The 19,198-nt window shown below is 41.7% G+C and overlaps 1 protein-coding gene across 7 annotated transcripts in view; it reads left to right on the plus strand.

Moving 5' to 3' along the window:
- The window catches only part of FMN1 (formin 1), a 443,362-nt gene that overhangs the window by 139,854 nt on the left and 284,310 nt on the right, over positions 1-19,198 (plus strand). For 5 of the 7 annotated variants that reach the window (XR_003515832.2, XR_003515833.2, XR_003515834.2 and 2 more), the window contains one exon: positions 5,991-6,108. Coding sequence is in view for 3 of the 7 variants with exons in the window: in XM_027571393.2 (XP_027427194.2) it covers positions 5,991-6,108 (118 nt within the window). In the remaining 4 variants the exon portion in view is untranslated. Of the gene's footprint in view, positions 1-2,424; positions 4,147-5,990; positions 6,109-19,198 lie in introns of those variants that run through there. The other 2 variants (XR_003515835.2, XM_027571394.2) reach the window with 1 other exon arrangement.

Raw genomic sequence — 19,198 nt, forward strand, 5'->3', positions numbered from 1 at the left:
AATGATTTAAAACATTTGCAGCCTTCTTATTTGAACATTATGGTCAAACATTTTTCAATTCCTTAAATGACCAGCAACAGTAACATTTCTCATAGTGTGAGAGAGTCTATATTCAAAGATCTATTTGAATTACCATGATGTTCTTTCTTACTCATCTTATTTAGATGGTCCCTGCTTGCTTTCATTCAGAATTGTCTTATGGTCCATCTATCGCTATTCTGACTGAGTTTAGAGTATGAAGTACTTACAGTGTAAGAACAAAGTGTCGCCTCTTTCTTGGCTGATTTCCCCTCTTAAACTTCATGTTTCACGAACAAGGAGGGCTGGAGTTTTCTTCATCTTTATATCCCCGGAGCCTCGTACATAGTTGGTGCGTAAAAACGATGGTTGGATGACTACATCTTTGTAATAGAATTATGTTTCATAAATGGAGGAGAATTGTATGGGGAGAGCCTCTTACTGTGTTTCAGTCTAGAGGACTCTGTGTCTTATCTGAAACTAGTATACAAGCCAGCTCAGAAACTTATTCTGGAAATCAATAATTAGTTAGGTCTGAGAAAATGGAGCCTTTCAGTTGAAAAGGCTGATACAAAATAGGTGTCACATCTCTTCCTCACACTCCTGTGTTGGATGCTCTGTGTAGGGCTTAAGAAGACAGATCTTATGATCTGGTGTGGTGATTCCTTTTTTCCTCAGACTTGAAGAAGCAGAAGAAGTCTGATTTTTATCGATGGGCATTTCCTCTGGACAGGAAGCTGTTCTAAGACTTCAATGGTGCCGATAAAGTTTTCTGTGTGTCATGGTGGCCTTTTGATTAAGTGGTCCCTAATTAGTAATCCCAAACCCACTAGCCTCAGGAGCAAGTGGGAAAGTCTCCATTTAGACACAAGGTCAAATCAGGGACCAGGAAGTGACCTCTTAACTTTCCCCTAGGGGTTGGTGGGATATTATAATATGTATTCTTTTGTGTGTGAGGGTTCCTTTTGAATGCATTGCTAGAAATGTGTTGCAATCAGAATTTCTCAGTATTAATACTTTTGGGGGAACATGATTCAAGTCATCAGTGTGATGATATTCACAGCCGTTCCCTGATGCAGACCAACAAAGACTGTTGTTTTGCTTGTGGCTACAGCTTCTCTTTTGCAGAGTAAATTGCTGTTTGTGTTTAACACTTGGGCTCCGTCTTCCTGCAGCTTTGCTCAGAGAGCCAGTGATTACTTTTAAGCCAGTTTGACTGTCCTGATCCAGCGCAGTAACTTGTCCATCGTGGGTGCTTGCTAAATGCCTGCTGACGGGACCAGATTTGAAAAACACTGAGACCTTCAGGTAGGACAGGAAGCTGTCCCAAGAGGCAGTTAGCTGTGCAGCTAGGAAACAGAGCCGTAATTTTTCCATGTCCTTGGTTGCCAGGTTCCCAGCATATAATCAGAGGGTTGGAAACTACCTTGAGCTGATGTTTGATGGTGATTTGGTCCGTCCTGTTCTTGTTTTAGGCAAATTGGGTCTGTGATAGAAACCTGACTGACAGAGAGCTTTCAGATGTCTTGCTCTTTAGGGGAATGTGGCTCCTTGGGGACCTTTGCTGAATCGCTTTGCCTAACAAGGCAGGTTGTGTGTTACCTTGTAGCAAGCCAGGTTTCACTTAGTTGGTTGGATCGCTGAAGCAGAGAGGGGTGCCCTTCGGCCACCAGGATTCCTAAGGAAACCAGGAAGTTAGAGCTGCTGAGCAGAAGCCTGAGGTTGGCACAGAGCGTGTGGAGGGTAATCATTCCTGCCGGGCTGGGGCTGTTTACTCTGCCGGCCTAAGGCTGGTGGACACTGGGCGTGGTGGGCGTGCTAGCCTCAGTACCTGTTTGTAGAACAGTGAGACACCAGGGCAGAGCTAAAACAGCAGTAATCTGAAACCAGTCCTGTTGGTTCCCCCTCACCCCTGGCCCCGGCAGCTAAAATCTGCATTCCAGATGAGACCTGCAGGGAAGCGGAAGAAAGCATTAAAAAAAAAAAAAAAAAGTTTCAAGAGCAGTAAATTACTGCTTTTGAGAGTTCTGGGCATTTTGAGATCCTCTGTTTCTTTACTTGCTTTTCTTTGCTTTGGGTTTTGTAAGTGACTGTTGATCTGTGTGTGCTGCTAGGTTTTTTGGCTGGAATGGGGCCCAGGCTTCCGACCAAAATTTAGATGGCAAAAGGGAGCTCCTCAAAAGCGTTTCAGTCAATTTCTGCTGATTCACTTTTGAATCTCTTGGGCTGCTGGGCGAAGGGGGGTGGGGTGTGGGGGGTCAAGGGCTGTCAGGATCTGCTTGCCGGCTCAGCACGCTCTGGAGCCTCCCTTGCTCACCAATGAGGAAGTTGAAAGCTACCGGGAGGCACTTGGGCGGAGCTCACAGCGAAGTCCTGGGCCGGGATGACTGGGGGCAGGCTGACTTTCCCTCCGACAAAAACCCTTTTGTCCACGGGAATAAATACGGAAGTCCCAGAGGAGCAGCCTCCCCAGTTCGTGTGTAGTAAGGTGTGCAGCCTCAGCGGCGTCTGGGCATAAAGCTCCGTGGACTTCTCACAGCTGGCCCGGGCATACCATCCTCGCCCACACTCCGGAAGGAGGGCCCAGCAAGTGACCTGAAAGAGACCAAGTGTGCTTGCTCTGCGGCTGAGTCAGGCTGCCGGGTACTGTTGCTCTCTGTCCTGTAAGTTCAGAGCCGATGGTGTGGATAAACTGAGCGAGCAGGGAAAAGTGACAAAAGTCAAAACCTGCACCAAGGGCATTGCCGAGACATGGAGGACGCTGGAGACTCTCTGAACGGCAGTGATGATGTCTCGGAACCAGAAAAACCTGAAGCCAGACTTGAAGTGGCTCAGTCGATCCTGAGCAAGTTCTCTATGAAAACTTTGTTTGGGTTTACAAGTAAGTTGGACTCTGTGAAGCCTGATGAGAAAGACGCGGTACTGAAGGCGTTCCACAGTTTAGCTTTGGATCCAGTACCTCAGCGGGATGATCGCAGCCAGGGCTCGGATTGGCAGGCGGCAGAGGCGCGGGTTCTACCTGACCTTGGAAATGATGGCAAGACTGCGGGGGTGGAGCCGGAGTCAGAGGGAAATCAGGGACTAGCAGGGGCAGGGATTTCTCTCCCTGGGCAAGAGCTGCTCCCACTCAGTACTCAGAGTGTGGACAGAGACGATGTCATTATGGTCCGTGGGACCCTTGTGAACACCACCAGTGATTCCGACTCTGATGATGGTGGCCAGCAGCCAGAAGAGGGAAGCAACACCAGCCGCCCACCGTCCTCCAGTGTTTTATCTGAGCCATCTCAGGATCCCAAAGAAAAGCCACGTGATCGTAGGGAAAATAGCACCACTGGGGAAAGGGAGGATGCAGAGCTCTGTGCAGAAGATCCTCAGAGGACTCCATCTGAGATAAGTAGCAAACCACAACCTGGTGATGGTAGCCTTCAGACAGAGCACAGCCCCATCCAAGGACAAGCTGCAGAAGAAAGTTCCCCAGTCCTCCCCACGGTAACAGACCAGAACTTGAGTGTCGGTGTCACCAAGAATGCCTCATCTAAAAAAGAAGTCCCCGGAGAGAAGTCATTGCAGCTTCCAGCCTTTTTTAGCGGGCTTCGTGTGCTCAAGAAGGGGGCTACAGGTGAGGGAGGGGAGACCATCACTGAAATTAAACCAAAGGATGGCGACCTGGCTTTGCTCAAATTGACACAGCCTGTTCAGAAGTCCTTAGCCCAGGCAGGGCCTCAGACAGTGAAGACTGGGGAGAAGACAACTGACGCGAAGGCCACTCCCACTCTCCTGGAGCAGCTCTCTCAGCTGTTCATCCTTGACATGCCCAAAGCGGAAGTGAAGGCAGAAGACCCCGAGCAGCCCAGGAAGGAGGAGATGGGCTGCAGTGCTGCCCAGGAGAGCCAGAGTGGCCCCAGTGGAGCCCAGACCCGGGGTGGAGAGGTCAAGCCAAAGCCTCCAGAGACAGCCCTCGAGGCCTTTAAAGCCATATTCGTTCGCCCCCCCAAAAAGGGGACCACAGCTGACACCTCTGAGCTGGAAGCTCTCAAGCGTAAGATGAAGCATGAGAAGGAGTCCTTAAGAGCTGTGTTTGAAAGATCCAGGTCAAGGCCAGGGGACGGCCCCTCTGATTCCAAAAGCGTATGTAGAATTGGGTTTGGGGTTTTGTCGTAAGATGCAATGCTGCTGTATTTTTTTTTTTCAGGTTTCCTGTCAAAGTGAATCCCAGTTACCTATTGTTAGTGAGTCTCTTCTAGGTGAAAGAGGATTATGATCAAATCGTCCTTGCAAGGAGTATGCAGTTAAACTAGCGATTTCTGTCTTCCTTATATTTTTCTGGAGTGTCAAAAGAGGGATATACATAAAGATGTGAGGGCAGAAAGGGAAAACTGTCACTCTGAGTTTAAACATTAATAGTAGATGTTCTTTTCTTTTTTAAGATTTTATTTATTTATTTGAGAGAGAGAACATGAGAGAACACAAGCGGTGGAGAGGGAGAAGCAGGGATCCTGATGTGGGGCTCGATCCCAGGACCCTGGGATCATGACCTGAGCTGAAGGCAGCCTCTTAAATGACTGAGCCACCCAGGTGCCCCAATAGTACATGTTCTTATAAAAAACTAAACAGCACGCGGAAGCAATGCAATTGCAATGCAATTTCCTCACCTCTTAATTATACCTCTGCATAAACTCTATTTTAACTTTGAAAGTCTGCCCTTTGGCGAAATATGTGTTTGTGATATGATTAAAATGTTCCGTGTTCGTTACAAGGCATCCTGATCACTGGGTTTAGAGTGAGACCTGGTTTAAATTCTAATTCTGCCATTTACTGGCTGGCTGACCTTGATCACCTCAGAGCCTCCATCCCTTCATCCACAAAATGAAGAAAATAACCCTTACCTTATACGGTAGTTGTGAAGAGTAAGTGAAGTTAGCACATGGTAACCATCTAATTAGTGGATTAGTGTTACTATTAGGAGAATTAATTCAGGTAATTTATAAAGACTAGCAAACACCTGTCCAGTAGATCTTAAATGTTCATAACAACAATAGAATTTTAGTATTTCCTCAGCTTGTAATTATCATTCCCTCTTATGTAGTTGATCAGTTAAGGCGTTAAAAATTTAAAAATCTTTTGGAAACATTCTTAGGATGTAGTTGAAAATTAAACACAATACAGCATTCTCCTAGTTGTAAAAATCAACCCGTAGGCTTGAATATGAAGCCTATGCCATTTATTTATTTATTTATTTATTTATTTATTTATTTATTTATTTATTTTAAAGATTTTATTTATTTATTTGAGAGAGAGAATGAGATAGAGCATGAGCTGGGGGAGGGTCTGAGGGAGAAGCAGACTCACTGCTGAGCAGGGAGCCCGATGTGGGACTCGATCCTGGGACTCCAGGATCATGACCTGAGCCGAAGGCAGTCGCTTAACCAACTGAGCCACCCAGGTGCCCTATGTCATTTATTTAAAGGAAAGAAAAACCAGTTGAAATCAACAATGCCGAGTGCTTAGAGAAATTTATCTTGACCTACAGCTATTGATCACGGAAGATGCAAAACTAGTCTTTATATTATAAAATACCCTGGAGTTGTTTGGGATACATGTATAATCATTCCTATAAATGTACCTGATCATAGTGCGTTTATATCTGTATCTTCAGCTCAAAGTTTGTGATTTATGAAAAAAAAATAGTTACATGATAAACATCATCTATTAATGGTTGTATCGTACTTGGCCTTGAGGGTTTTGTTTTGTTTTGTTTTGTTTTTTGTTGTTTTTTCCACCCTTACAGATCACTTTACTTTTCTGGAAAAGGGTCACTCTGTAGGGAGATGTTTCAATTATAGTGAATAAGCGCAATGTGCAACTGGCCATTAAAATTAATTTTGGAGTTACAGGTAGCACGTTTTCAGGGGTTAATTCGCTCTGGCCACATTTCATGTAACATATTCTTTTCTTTACCTGCTTTTCAACAGCCGGACCACAGCCCCACTGAGCAGGATGATAGGACTCCAGGCAGACTCCAAGCTGTCTGGCCACCCCCGAAGACAAAAGACACAGAAGAAAAAGTGGGATTGAAGTACACCGAAGCAGGTAATGTGAAAAGAAGCCAGGTACCCATGGAACGAATCCTTTGCTGCCGTGGCTTTTAGTGCCAGTTCAGTCCTCCCAGAATTTGAGTTTTTGTTTCTCTGCAAAATGTAAGGCTTTTTTTTTTTTTTTTTGGTTGTGCTGTTCAAGGGAAACTTTGCACAATTATCATGGATGCATTTCTTAGAGATGAAAGGTAAAGGCCATGGAATGAATGAAGGGCGGCCGATGTGGAAAGTAGGAGAACCTTTGGGGGACTAACAGAGCAGGTAGATTACACATTCCTCGGGAAGCAGATGGTGGGCCCTCATACTGTTGCGAGCCGGCAGGTTTGCTTGAAGAGGCAGCCTATGAGTCTCCAGAGCTGCGATCTGATTTGTTGTTTGTCTTTGAGAATGCTTTCCAGCTACAGGAACCTTGTGTGGAGTGAATGTACAGAGACTGTATCAGTTACTCGTTCCCTTTTGTGAGACAAAGCTTTATTTAATGCATGGGCCAATTTTAAAGCAATCTAACTCTTTGGAAAACTTCCCAGGAGCTTTGCTTGAATATATTAAGATGGAATGGGCATTTAGATATTTTTACTCTACCTGAAAGGTTCACATGAAATAAAAAAACAAGAATTAGAGGATGGTGTGTCTTAAATGAATACATGTGTTTATGCATCTCTGGTGAAACCTCTTTGTCTTCTTCCTGATATTTCAAGATTACCTATGCAGACATATTTTTCTGGTTGTCTTAGGGTATGTGTGTATATAAGGATCAGTCTATCCATTTAGAGAAAAGTGCTTTCCATTCCTATTCACTGACAGACATAAATGGATCAAATTTGGGGTGGGTTAGTAATACGTGGTTTTTCTGCAGTATCTTGTTACTTCAGTGATTGAGAACACAGATGCGTTTTGAGGTGGCAATGAATCTTCAGTTCTACAACCTGATGGCTTTTAGCCTTGATTTATGCAATTGCAGACTTCTGACTATCCCAAGACTACTTCACAGCATTTGTTTTCTGCAGTGCTTGACTTTTAGAATGAAAAGTATCTTGGCCTTAGTGAAAAACAATATATAGCTGATCCAGTCTTCTTACTTACAGTTGATTTTTCCAAAATTGGAGTGCTTCTTGTTATAATCATTGAACCACCTGCCAAATTCTTTCTCATGATCAGGCACAGTTTGAACACTTAAAAGTACTGAAGTTTGCTTTAATGAAAAACCAAATTCTATGAGTTTCTTATTCCTAGTTTATATTGGTGACCTAAGTCCTGTTCCTACGAGTAGATTGTAGCAGTCTTCCTTGTAATGATGAGCATTTGCTGAGTAAAGAAGTTAGAGAAGTTACGACTCAATGTCATAAATGATTTTTCAGCCCACTTCAAGTAATATTTGTGGGGCATTTATACCTCTGCAAAAATTCCTTATTCCAGAAGCTCAGAGGAACACTGTAGTTGACCTCATCAGTGGCTTTCCCAGTCTTGGCTTGTCATGATCTGTATTCTCAGAGCTTTCTAAGGTCTTGGATGAGATGGGGGGGGGGGGGGGAAGGCCTGATAATGATAGTGCTGTGGAATGAGCTGTGATAGTACAGTGACCGAGTGGGCTGGCTGTGGTCTGAAGAAGACATCCAAGTCCCTAACCAGTTCCCACTGTGGCTGTGTTCCTTACCATGCTCCCTGGGCTGGTGCTCTGCTTCCTGAGAGCCTTCTAGGAGCTCCTTACTCTGCTGATGTCCTTTTGGACATCAGATAAGACTAAGATACCCCTGCACCTGCAGTAAACTTTTTATTACCCCATTACTTGATACCAGCATAGCGTTGCCTTGTCATTTATTGCTAATTTTGAGGAAGTTAACACTTTCCTTGTGATTTTCTTCAATTGTTGTTGGGACAACTGTTGGTTTATTATTTAAAGCATTTTGTGGTATTTCCATTGGTTTCCCTGCCTTTAGGGAGACATACAAAATTTGCCACTCTGTAGAGAGAACAGAAACAGTGAAATTAGAATCAACATATTTCAAAGGGTTTAAAGTCTTATGCTTTTCTGTCTTCAATGCTCTTTTTTTTTTTTTAAAGATTTTATTTATTTGACAGAGAGAGACACAGCGAGAGAGGGAACACAAGCAGGGGGAGTGGGAAAGGGAGAAGCAGGCCTCCTGCCGAGCAGGGAGCCCGATGTGGTGCTCGATCCCAGGACCCTGGGATCATGACCTGAGCCGAAGGCAGACACTTAACGACTGAGCCACCCAGGTGCCCCGATTCTCTTTATTTTTCCTGGGGTATACAAGAATCTAGTGTTCCTATTTCAAGTGTGTTGTTGGAATTCTGTGCTATCAACATTTAAGCCCAGTCCTTGGCAGAGCTGGGAGCGAGATCGTGTTTGTCATCATGCGTCCCCCATTGTCCTTGTGCTGCCCTCAGCCACTTCAGACTTGCCACTGTTTGGATTTTCCTTTATAACACTGTCGTTCAGTGATTTTTCTTCCTGAGGGCTTAAGAGACCACCTAATACTATAAACTGACCTTTTGTTCACGGATAAAAAGAAAGCTGATATCAGAGAACCTGTCCCTTTAAACTATGGCTTCCGGAGTTCTCTTACTCATATGAGGGTAACTGACTGCTGTTGCTGGTGCCCACTGCTAAGGAGGCTCTCTCTGCCACTTCCAAAGCCATCAGCCTCATCTGTAGCTGCTGACACTGTAACTACCACCCTTGGCGGGTAAAGCCTCTGGCCCCCCAGAGCTTCCAGTGACATTCTGATCACACTGCGCTCACCATCAAAGGCACTTCCACTGCCAATATATGAGCTCTTGGAACTTTGGTGATGTGCCAGCTAAGAGAATCACCAGCCCCTATCAGAGCCATCGTGCAGGGGACTTGTCACTGGTGCTGAAGTTGACCTCTTCTACTCATTGAGGGGCTCCCGTATTAATTCACTGAGCCTGAACTTCTTTCCTCAAATGAGAGTGCATTGCTTTCTCCCATCTCTTGTGCTGTGCTTTCTTATACTATTATCTATGCAATCCTGCTTTGTGTTTGGGATGCCTCGCAATAATTTGGAGTGAAAAGAGCACGACATCTCCCCCCAGTCCTGGGAAATGGGATTGGGACAATCTGATGGACAGATCCCATATTCTTCTCAGAATTCTTTCCTTCTTTGGGTGTAGGAGTTGGCTCTTGAAACAACCTTGTGGGATGATCTCGTTTTTTTAAGGAGAAATCTCTTTCAGTGAGCTCCTCATATCCTTAAATGGTTAATCAACTTAAATGGTTAATCAGTTGAGTCCATGCTACTTTACTGTGCTGCAAAACCAGAAACATCTGGATGCAGTAAACTTGATTAGATTTTAAAGCTTGGGGCAAAGTAAAACTCAATCACAGCAAAGTGAAAAGGTGTGTTGTGAAACATACAAGGGGTACCTAAGAAAAATGTCTACCTTTATATTTGATGTGGCCAAAGCAATTCGTCTTGTGAGAAATAGATAACCAGTGTTCTCCCTCTGCTATTTCTCTTCTAATATGCTGTTCTGTACCTGGCGAGGTGATATAAGGGTTAGTAACTTGCAAAACAAAACAAAACAAAACTGGAAAGCACAAGGATCCTGGTATCATAGAATCATCGAATCATAGCATTAACACAGGGTTGAACTTATTTTTTATCTCAAGCATGAAAAAATTTAAGCCATATTATGTCACTTTTGTTTTCTTTTTGGTTTTTGAAGGATAAATGCACTTAGCCTTATTATTCTTTTGGATAATTACATATATTAATATATCAACCAGGGTGCTTTCAAGAATCAGGTGACCAACTCAAACTGGATGATTTGATTGAGAATTTATTAGAACTCATTACAAAGTTGTGGGCAGGGCTTAGGGAAAGCACTAAGAGCTGGGGCAACATCTGGTGCTACTAACAGAGGCTTTTAAAGCCCTAGACTTGAAGGGGCAAGGGTAGGAGAAGCCACTGGGGAAACCCAGAATTTTAGAGGGAGGCTGAGTGGTATGGTGAGGGCTGCCCAATAGGAGTTGTGGCCCTCAGGAGAGGGATGAAGCCGATCCACAGGGCTTGACAGGAAAGGAGCTCGGAAGTAAAGAGCCCGACTCTCTTCTTTGTCTTGTCTGCCCCATCACTGCCATTGGCCAAATCCAAAGACAAGTCCAAGGACTGGGAGCCACTTTATGCCATTCCTTTAGGACAACAGGGTCCAGCATAGGGCACCAAAAGGGGAAGTGTGGATCTGGAGCAGCAAATACAGGATACCGAGCACAGTTACACTCCCAGCAGACTCCAGGTTAGAGAGGTTCCTCAACCTCTCAGTCGGCATGGAGAATTGGCACACATTTATTTCCATTACACCTGACCACACAGGGTTCTAATACAATGGCATGAAGAAAAAGTCCTGTTTTTTATCCTGTGGGAGGATTATGTCTTTTGCTTTAATCGATTCATAGAAAATATAATGGCCATCCTTCAGAGCCTTGCTCTGTGAATACCTTCATCACCTTAATGTAGAGAGTTTATTTACTGATCTCGGTTTATTTACTGATCTAAGTATTAAATGTTTCCCTATATTACAAAATAAAATAATGAATTTTGGAAATAACCAGAAATATCCCAAAGCAAAAGAAACTTTCTGTAATTCTATTTCACAGGGAAATCATTGCCAACATTTTGGATTATGAAAGGCCTATGTGAATTGAACACTTAAAAACTTTGTTTTTAATTTTTTTTAGATTTATTTATTTATTTGACAGAGAGAGCACAAGTAGACAGAGTGGCAGGCAGAGGGAGAGGGAGAAGCAGACCCCCCACTGAGCAGGGAGCCCGATGTGGGACTCAATCCCAGGACACCGGGATTATGACCTGAGCTGAAGGCAGACGCTTAACTGACTGAGCCACCCAGACGTCCACTTAAAAACTTTTTGATCATCTTGTATAGGCTGCTTTTCACACTTGAAAATGTGACTGTACTTTTTGACTACATTTTAACCATGATTATATTTATAGAGATTTAGTTTTTCAAGGTATTAAAAATAATGTAAAAATGGAAACAACACTTCTGTAAGTATTTTTGCTCATAAATGTTTCATTAGGATAAATTTCTTGTGGTAGAATTGCTAAATGAAAGGGTATATGCCTTAATGTTTTCAATGTATATTAATTATCAAAGTTAATTTTTATGTAAATATATTCAGTATGAAAACAGTACTTTTTAAGATTTTTGTTCATTTATTTGAGAGAGAGCAAGAGAGAGAGCACAAGCCGGGGTGGGGGAGGGGAGGAGGTAGAAGCAGGCTCCCCACTGAGCAGGGATCCCTGCATGGGGCTCAGTCCCAGGACCCTGGGATCAAGACCTGAGCTGAAGGCAGATGCTTAACCAACTGAGCCACCTAGGTGCCCTGAAAACAGTACTTTTAAAACAATGAAAAAAAGTTTCTGTCTTTATTATTTGTTTTTAATTTTACTTGTCTTGTCCAGTGTGAAAACATTTTAAATATTTGTATAGTCAAATCTATTTTCATTTTAATATATAACTTTTCTTTTTTGGCTTAAGAAGTCCTCTCCTACTCAGAGCACCTATATTTTCAAATTAAGTGATTTTTTTCTAACTTTTCCTTCTTTCCTTCCATTTTATATCAAAAATTGATTTTGGTGCATAGCTTGAGGTAGAAATCTAAGACCAATTTTTTCCCCTCAAGGTACTAATGTTACAGCAGGCTTCTAGCATAGTTACTCTCTATGCTAAGCTTGGGACTGTTTCGGGCCTTCTGTGGTATTTTGTATGGGTGTCTTAATTATTTCAGCATTAAAATACATCTCAGGATCTGCTCAAGTTTTTATGCAACTTAAAAAAAAATGTTTTGGATTGCTTATTCTTCCAGAAAACCTTAGTTTACCTTGGTTTCGAAAGGATCTGTTTGGTATTTTTACTGAGATTGCATCAATTTATGAATTAATGTGAAGGTAGAAATGAGAACTGAGATCTTGAGAATGCTTAGTATTTCTATTCCAGAACATATCTTCCAAAACTATTCAAATTTTCTTTTTTGACTCGGTAAAAAATATTGCCTGAATTTTTTCTAAATATATTCCTAGGCATGTTATCTTTTAAAAAAAAAACATGATATGAATTTGTAGCTCATGATTTATTTTTCCTAAAAGTCAGATGCATTCCTAAGAATCTAGTGGCTCAAGGAACACCAGCTCTGAGGCCAGGGCTAGACTGAGTGAAGGCCACATTTTGGACCAACTGACTGATCGACTGACTGGCTGGCTGGCTGGCTGGCTGGCTGATACCAGGGGAACCTTACCTCTGTTTTACTCTGGTTAGTGATTCTGAATATTCCGAGGCTCCTTTTAAAAATCTAACAAAGATAGAAAGGTATGGAAGAAGACACTGCAGTTAATTTTGTATTCAATTCAGACTCTCCTACGCCTACCCTAGTGCCATCCCTGGACTTACCCTTACCTCCCTCCCCCCTCCTCCCCACCTCTCACCTCCCCAGGGTTAGGTGAACCTTTGATTCAGAAGCTCAGCCCAGAGCTGGGCTTCCTTTCCTGCTCATCTCATATTTTATATTATGAAGGTAGACCTGAAACATCTGATTATTTATTAGGAAATGTAAAGACCTATTATCATGATGTGTGCCTCAGCATCCTGAGAGGAATCGAAGTGAATTATTGTGAGTTTTACATTAAAATGGTGTTGTACATTAAAATGATACTATTTGGGAAACTGGCAGTGACTTAATTACCCATGGAAGGAGAAAATACACCGAAGAAAAGCACTTATTTTTTCTGAAACAAGGTGAACTATGCTTTTTTGGTTTCTCTTCCAATATGCATCTGGAAAAGCTCTTCCCTCCACTGGCTGCAGCTCAGACCCAGCCTGGGGCTGGGGGGATGGCTCGTGGGCTGCCCTGCTGAGAGTGAGCACTATGGCTTTGGTAGAAAAGAGAACCAACCTAGCATGGCATCATGGGTATTGGGAGTGAGCAAGCTGTCGCCACATGTGGCATTTCTTGGGGCTTACTCACACCACTCAGAACCTTAGAGTAGCTTGGGAACATTCCTCTTTAGAATATTTTGGTTCAGATAGGGAAATAATCCATCCCTCAACTTAATAAAGATCCTCCTCCTTTCTGTTTTTTGTTTTTTTTTTAAGATTTTATTTATTTATTTGACAGAGAGAGACAGCGAGAGAGGGAACACAAGCAGGGGGAGTGGGAGAGGGAGAAGCAGGCTTCCTGCGGAGCAGGGAGCCCGATGCGGGGCTCGATCCCAGGACCCTGGGATCATGACCTGAGCCAAAGGCAGATGCTTAACAACTGAACCACCCAGGAGCCCCTCTGGTTTGTTTCTAATTTGGGTTCCCTTGGTTATAAAGGATAGAGCTGTTCGCTACCCTTCCTAGTGAGTCAGACATCCTTGCCTCACCAGCAAGGGAGAGCTATAAATATCTTTGAATATTTTATTGGCTTACTGTACTTTAAAAAACTTCTCCATTCATAGCTAACAGGCTGTATTAGCTATGAATAGATTTTCCTTTAATGTCCTGTATCTAGATAAATGATCCCAAGTGTCTTCTTTCACAGTCTAGACAATAGGTTTGTTCATTGTGTATTTATTTTATAGGCCTTTGTGACATGTCACCATCACTTGCATGGAGTTATGGTGATAGTCCAGAAAATTGGAAGCTGTACAGACTAAGAAGCAGGAAAGTCTTGTATTTTTGTGGCCACAGAAATAGGATGTACTGGGAAATGAGAGGTGATTGGAATGTGTGTTAGGCTTCTACTTGCTACATAGCTGGGAGCTGTGGGGAGAGAGATGGACTCTTCCAACACAAATGAGAGCTAAAGCTTGATATGAAGCAGAGGGAATCCCAAAATGAGGACCAGTGACTGAGGAATTTCATGTTGTTTTCCAGGAACTATTAGTAAAGGTCTTTGGCTCAGGGGAGTAGAGGCAAGAGATTAAAATATAGAATCTGAAATTTTACAACATTAAAAACTGACAGCTGCAAACATTTTAGAAATCATTTAGTTCATCGTATTCATTTTACATACGAGAGCCAAAGGGGTCGTGACTTCCTGAAAGATACACATAATTTTTTCAAAAGATTTTATTTATTTATTTGACAGATAGATAGAGAGCACAAGTAGGCAGAATGGCAGGCAGAGGGAGAGGGAGAAGCAGGCTCTCCGCTGAGCAGGGAGCCGGACGTGGGACCTGATCCCAGGACCCTAGGATCATGACCTGAGCTGAAGGCAGCTGCTTACCGGACTGAGCCACCCAGGCGCCCCAAGATACACATAATTAATAAGAGCTGGAATTACAATGGGAAGGGAAGAATGGCTACTTCAAGTCAGGGAGGGGCTGGAGAGTGATTTTTTTTTTTTTTTCTCCTGCCAATGTACTAACATTTAAAGATCCAGCAAGAGAAACACATGGGGACCAGGAGCACTTAAGAATTATGATGGTTATTTAAAAAAAAAAAAAAAAAAGATGGGACCTGAGTGAGTCAGTCTGTATAATAAAAGAGATCATAGGCGTACCATACCAGCTCATAGCCACAAAAATTGACTAGGTCATTTCTTGTTGCCAATTTGACTCCTAAACATTTAAAAAGGGGAGTTTTAATGGTGTTTTTAACACTTCCAAGGCTCACAGAAGCTACTGAAAGCCAATAAAAGTGATGCTTAAAAAAGAAAAAAAAAATGCTCTGGTTTGCAGATTCTTGCAAAGTTCAGGTGGAGCTCATTGTTGGGTGATAGTTTATGTGCTAAAGTACATGGTGTACATGTATTTGATTTTAGGAGATACTTGAATAAACATTTTTATTTTAATGGTTGTATATATATCGGTAGTTTTATTTTATTGTCATAGAGAAAATAAAACAAGCACTCAAATCTACTTTGAAGCTTCTTTTGGGAAGATGAGAATGAAGTTTATACCATATCCTATGCCAGATCTTTACACATCCCTCCTGCCAATATTTTTCTTCTTCCTTAAAAACCTACCCAGGTGGTTCCATTTTTCTTTTCTTTCTCCAATCTCCGTCTATTTACAGCTGCCAAGTGTTCTTTCTCTGGCTGGTCCACCAAGCAGCCACTGCAAGCCCTGCCTCAGCATCCTCCCTTCCAGCTCGCCACCACACCTTTCCATCTGCAACCCCTTTGGGTTCCTTCTTCTTGTCCCCTGTTGGTGGGCTCATAGCCATCAACTAGCTCAGCGAAGACAGGGCTCACACTCCTTCATAGAAAGCAGCTGCAAAACTAAAATTTGGGGTGCCTGGGTGGCTCAGTCATGAAGCGTCTGCCTTTGGCTCGGGTCATGATTCCAGGGTCCTGGGATCGAACCCCGTATCAGACTCCCTGCTCAGCAGGAAGCCTGCTTCTCCCTCTCCCACTCCCCCTGCTTGTGTTCCTGCTCCCGCTGTCTCTCTGTCAAATAAATAAATAAAATCTTAAAAAAAAAAGTAAAATTTTTCCTGTTCTACAGAAAGAACAAATTACTGTCTTCCTGAGAAATAACTAAACACGAGGTTTCAATGTCTAAACTCTTGAGCATTTCCCCTCCAGATAAAGGGAGACACTGGATGAGAGAGCGAGAACATACAATGAGAAAAGTGAACTGTCTCAGACAGAAATTGAGCAGGGAAATCTTGAGGACATATCTAAGTTTGGAATGAAACCTTTGCTGCTGGTTTCATGAGTTTGCGCATTACGGGGCCTTGAGCGTGTAGCTTGACTCTGTCTTGTAGCTCTGACCAGAGTTGCTATCCTCATGTATAAAAGTGAGGACAGTGATAATAATTGTAAATAACTATTGTACAGATAAACTGAGATCATTGTGATGCCACTGAAATTTATCTATTGACTCTTTTTAATTTATTTTTCTTTTTTTAAGATTTTATTTATTTGTCAGAGGAGGGGAGAGAGAGAGAGGGGGAGAGAGAGAGAGCACGAGCAGGGGGAGCAGCAGGCTCCCCACCAAGCAAGGAGTCTGATGTGGGACTCACCTGAGCTGAAGGCAGACACTTAACTGACTGAGCCACCCAGGCGCCCCTATATATTGACTCTTTTAAAGCCAGTTTTTAAATGTTTTTTATTATTTTTTATTGAAGCATAACATGTATATGGAAAACTGCTCAAATTTGAAGTGTATGGCTCTGAGTGGTAACAAAATAAACATGCAAATCAGGAAATAGTATATTACCTACCTCCCAGAAGCCCCCACCTTGCCCCCTTCTGGTAACCACAACTAACCCTTCTTCAGAAGAAACCATGTTCCTGACTTCTAACACAACAGATTAGTTTCATCTGCTTTTGACCCTCATAGAAACTGACTCCTTTTGCATATGGCTTCTTTCCTTCAACATTACACTTGGGAGAACTGGACACGTTGTTGTGTGTACCTATAATTCGGTTATTTTCAGTGCCTTCTAGGATTTCATTGTGTGAATATATCCTAATTTCTTCATTCTAATGATGATGGACATTGGTGTTGTCCCCAGGTTTGGGCTGTTATGAATATGTTGCTGTAAAATTTCTTGTACATGTCCTTTGGTGCACATAGGAACAATTTCTCTTAGGTATATACTTGGGAGTGGAACTGTTGGTCACAAAGTATGTCTGAATTTAACGTCAGTAGATGATACCATCAGTTTCCCAAAGTGATGGTAACATTTATTTTCTTATGCAAATGCAGCAGCTTTATTCATAACGGCCATGGAACAAACCCAAATGTCCATCATCAGGTGAAAGGATAAACTGTAGTATGTACAACAGGTAATAGGATGCTTCTCAGCAATAACCACTGATACACTCAATTGCATGGATTAATCTCAAAACCCTTATGCTGAACAAAAGTAGCCAGATACACAGGAGTTCATACCATACATTTCCATTCGTCAGATTTACTAGAATAAGCAAAACTAACCAATAGTCACAAAAATCATATGGAGTAGAGGAATTGACTGCACAGGGATGTGAGGGAACATTTTGGGGGGACATATCTGATTATGAGGTTGAACCCTAGGATTCATTTGTCAAAACTAACCAAACTGTACCCCTAAAGTTGAACATTATGTTATACCTTATAAATTGATTTTAAAAATATTCTTTAACCAAATGCTGTCTTCAATCATTCCCAAAGCTATATTTACATATAGCCTTACCTAGTGACTCACCATGGGTCCTGTTCTACAATTACATCACCTTATTCTCAGTAATTTTCTTTTTTGATTGGATTGTTCATTTTTAAGGCTTTCCAGTATCACTTTCTTATATTTGTTTTCACGATGATAACAATTTACACTCCAACCTCCAGCACATCACAGTTCTGGCTGCTCCATATCTTTGCCAACATTTAGTGTGGTTGGTCTTTCTAATTTGAGCCATTCTGGTTTTAATTTGTGTTTCCTGATCAAGCATTCTTTGATATGCTCTTTGGCCCATTGGGTATTCAAGGTCACTGTTCAAGTCACATGTCCGACTTTCATAAGTTGTCCATCTTTTATTATGTTGTAAAGCAGTTCTTTTTATATGCTGCATGTGAGTCCTTTGGTTAATTGTGTTGGAAGTGTTTTCTTCCACTTTGTGGGTTATCTTTTTTCTCTCTTAATGGGGCCTTTTGATGAAGAGATTCTCAGTTTTAGTACAGTCTTGTCCTTATTGTTAGGGCATTTTGAGCCACCTTAAAGGAATCCTTCCCTAACTCTGTCACGAAAATAAGTTGTCTTAAGTTATCTTAGAAAGGCATTAGTGCTCTTCCTTTGACATTTAGACCTACAATATTCTGAGCATTAGTTTTTGTGTATGTGTTGGGGGGGGGTTATCAAGTTTGTTTTTCCCATACCCAAATTATCTCAAAGTTTTTCCTGAAAAACCCACCTTCCCCTGACCACACTAGCTCTTTATTCTGTTCCACTATTCTCTAAGCGTATCTAACCTTGTAACAGTCGAACACTGTGTTAATGACTATAAATTTGTAGTAAGTCATGGTCTGCTAGTGTGTTCTCTTACCTTGGTCATTCTCAGCTCTTTGTCTTTCTATATGCCTTTTAAGAATTTTTATCAAATTTGACATGATTTTGATGATATTGACTTCTTTATAGTACTGAGTTTTTAATTCCATAAATATATCTTTCCATAATAAAATACTTACTTGAATACAGTCTTCTCTAATTTTTCTCAGTGTTACAGTTTTAGTGTAAAGGTTTTACACAATTTCCTTTAAACTCAAATTTATTCCTAAGTATTCTCAAATTTTTGATGCAGTCGCGCATGTTTTTTAAAATTCCATTTTCTGACTTTTTTTGTTAGAATCTCTCTCTCTCTCTCTCTCATTGACCTTGTATTCAACTTTGTATCTTGCAAACTTGCTACCGCATGGCTGCTTTTATTTCAAAAAAATAAGGAGATCTTTCCATGATAGTCCATACAGAGCATTTTCATTCTACCTCATTTTTTTTAATGGCTGCAGAGTAGTCAATAAAATAGTAGCTGTAATAACTTACTGAACTATTGTCTTATTGATCTTTTTATTACTTAGAATCTTTCACTGTTGTACAGCAATTTCATGGAAGCATCTTTGTGTCTATGTTGTGCATACCTGTAAGGACTTTGATAGGATAGAATTAGGATTGCTGTGTCAGAGTCCTTGCCCCTTACAAACACTGGTAGATAGGACAAAATTGCCCTCTTAAAATATTGAATCAATTAATACTAAACTAAAACAAGAATGTCCATTATTCACACTTCACCAATATTCATTTAATTTTTGCCAACCTGATGTCAAAAATGCATAGTATTGTTTTTAATTTGTATTTCTCTGATACTAGAATAGTTGGACATCTTTTCATTTTTTCTTCTGTGACTTCCTTTCTGCTCTTCTTTTCCCTTTTGTAAATTGGGTCATTAGTCTTTATTATTACTTATTTGAAGGAGCTTTTTATATATTAAAGGAATTAGTCTCTTGACTGTTGTATGTATTGGCAGTCATAGTCTCCAGCTTGCCATGTTTTTTGCCTTCTGTCGTCTTTCATTATATGGGAATTTTGTTTTATGTAGTTGTAGTCCTGTCTTTTCTGGA

This window comes from Zalophus californianus, chromosome 6 (genome assembly GCF_009762305.2).
Source record: "Zalophus californianus isolate mZalCal1 chromosome 6, mZalCal1.pri.v2, whole genome shotgun sequence".
Taxonomy (NCBI): domain Eukaryota; kingdom Metazoa; phylum Chordata; class Mammalia; order Carnivora; family Otariidae; genus Zalophus; species Zalophus californianus.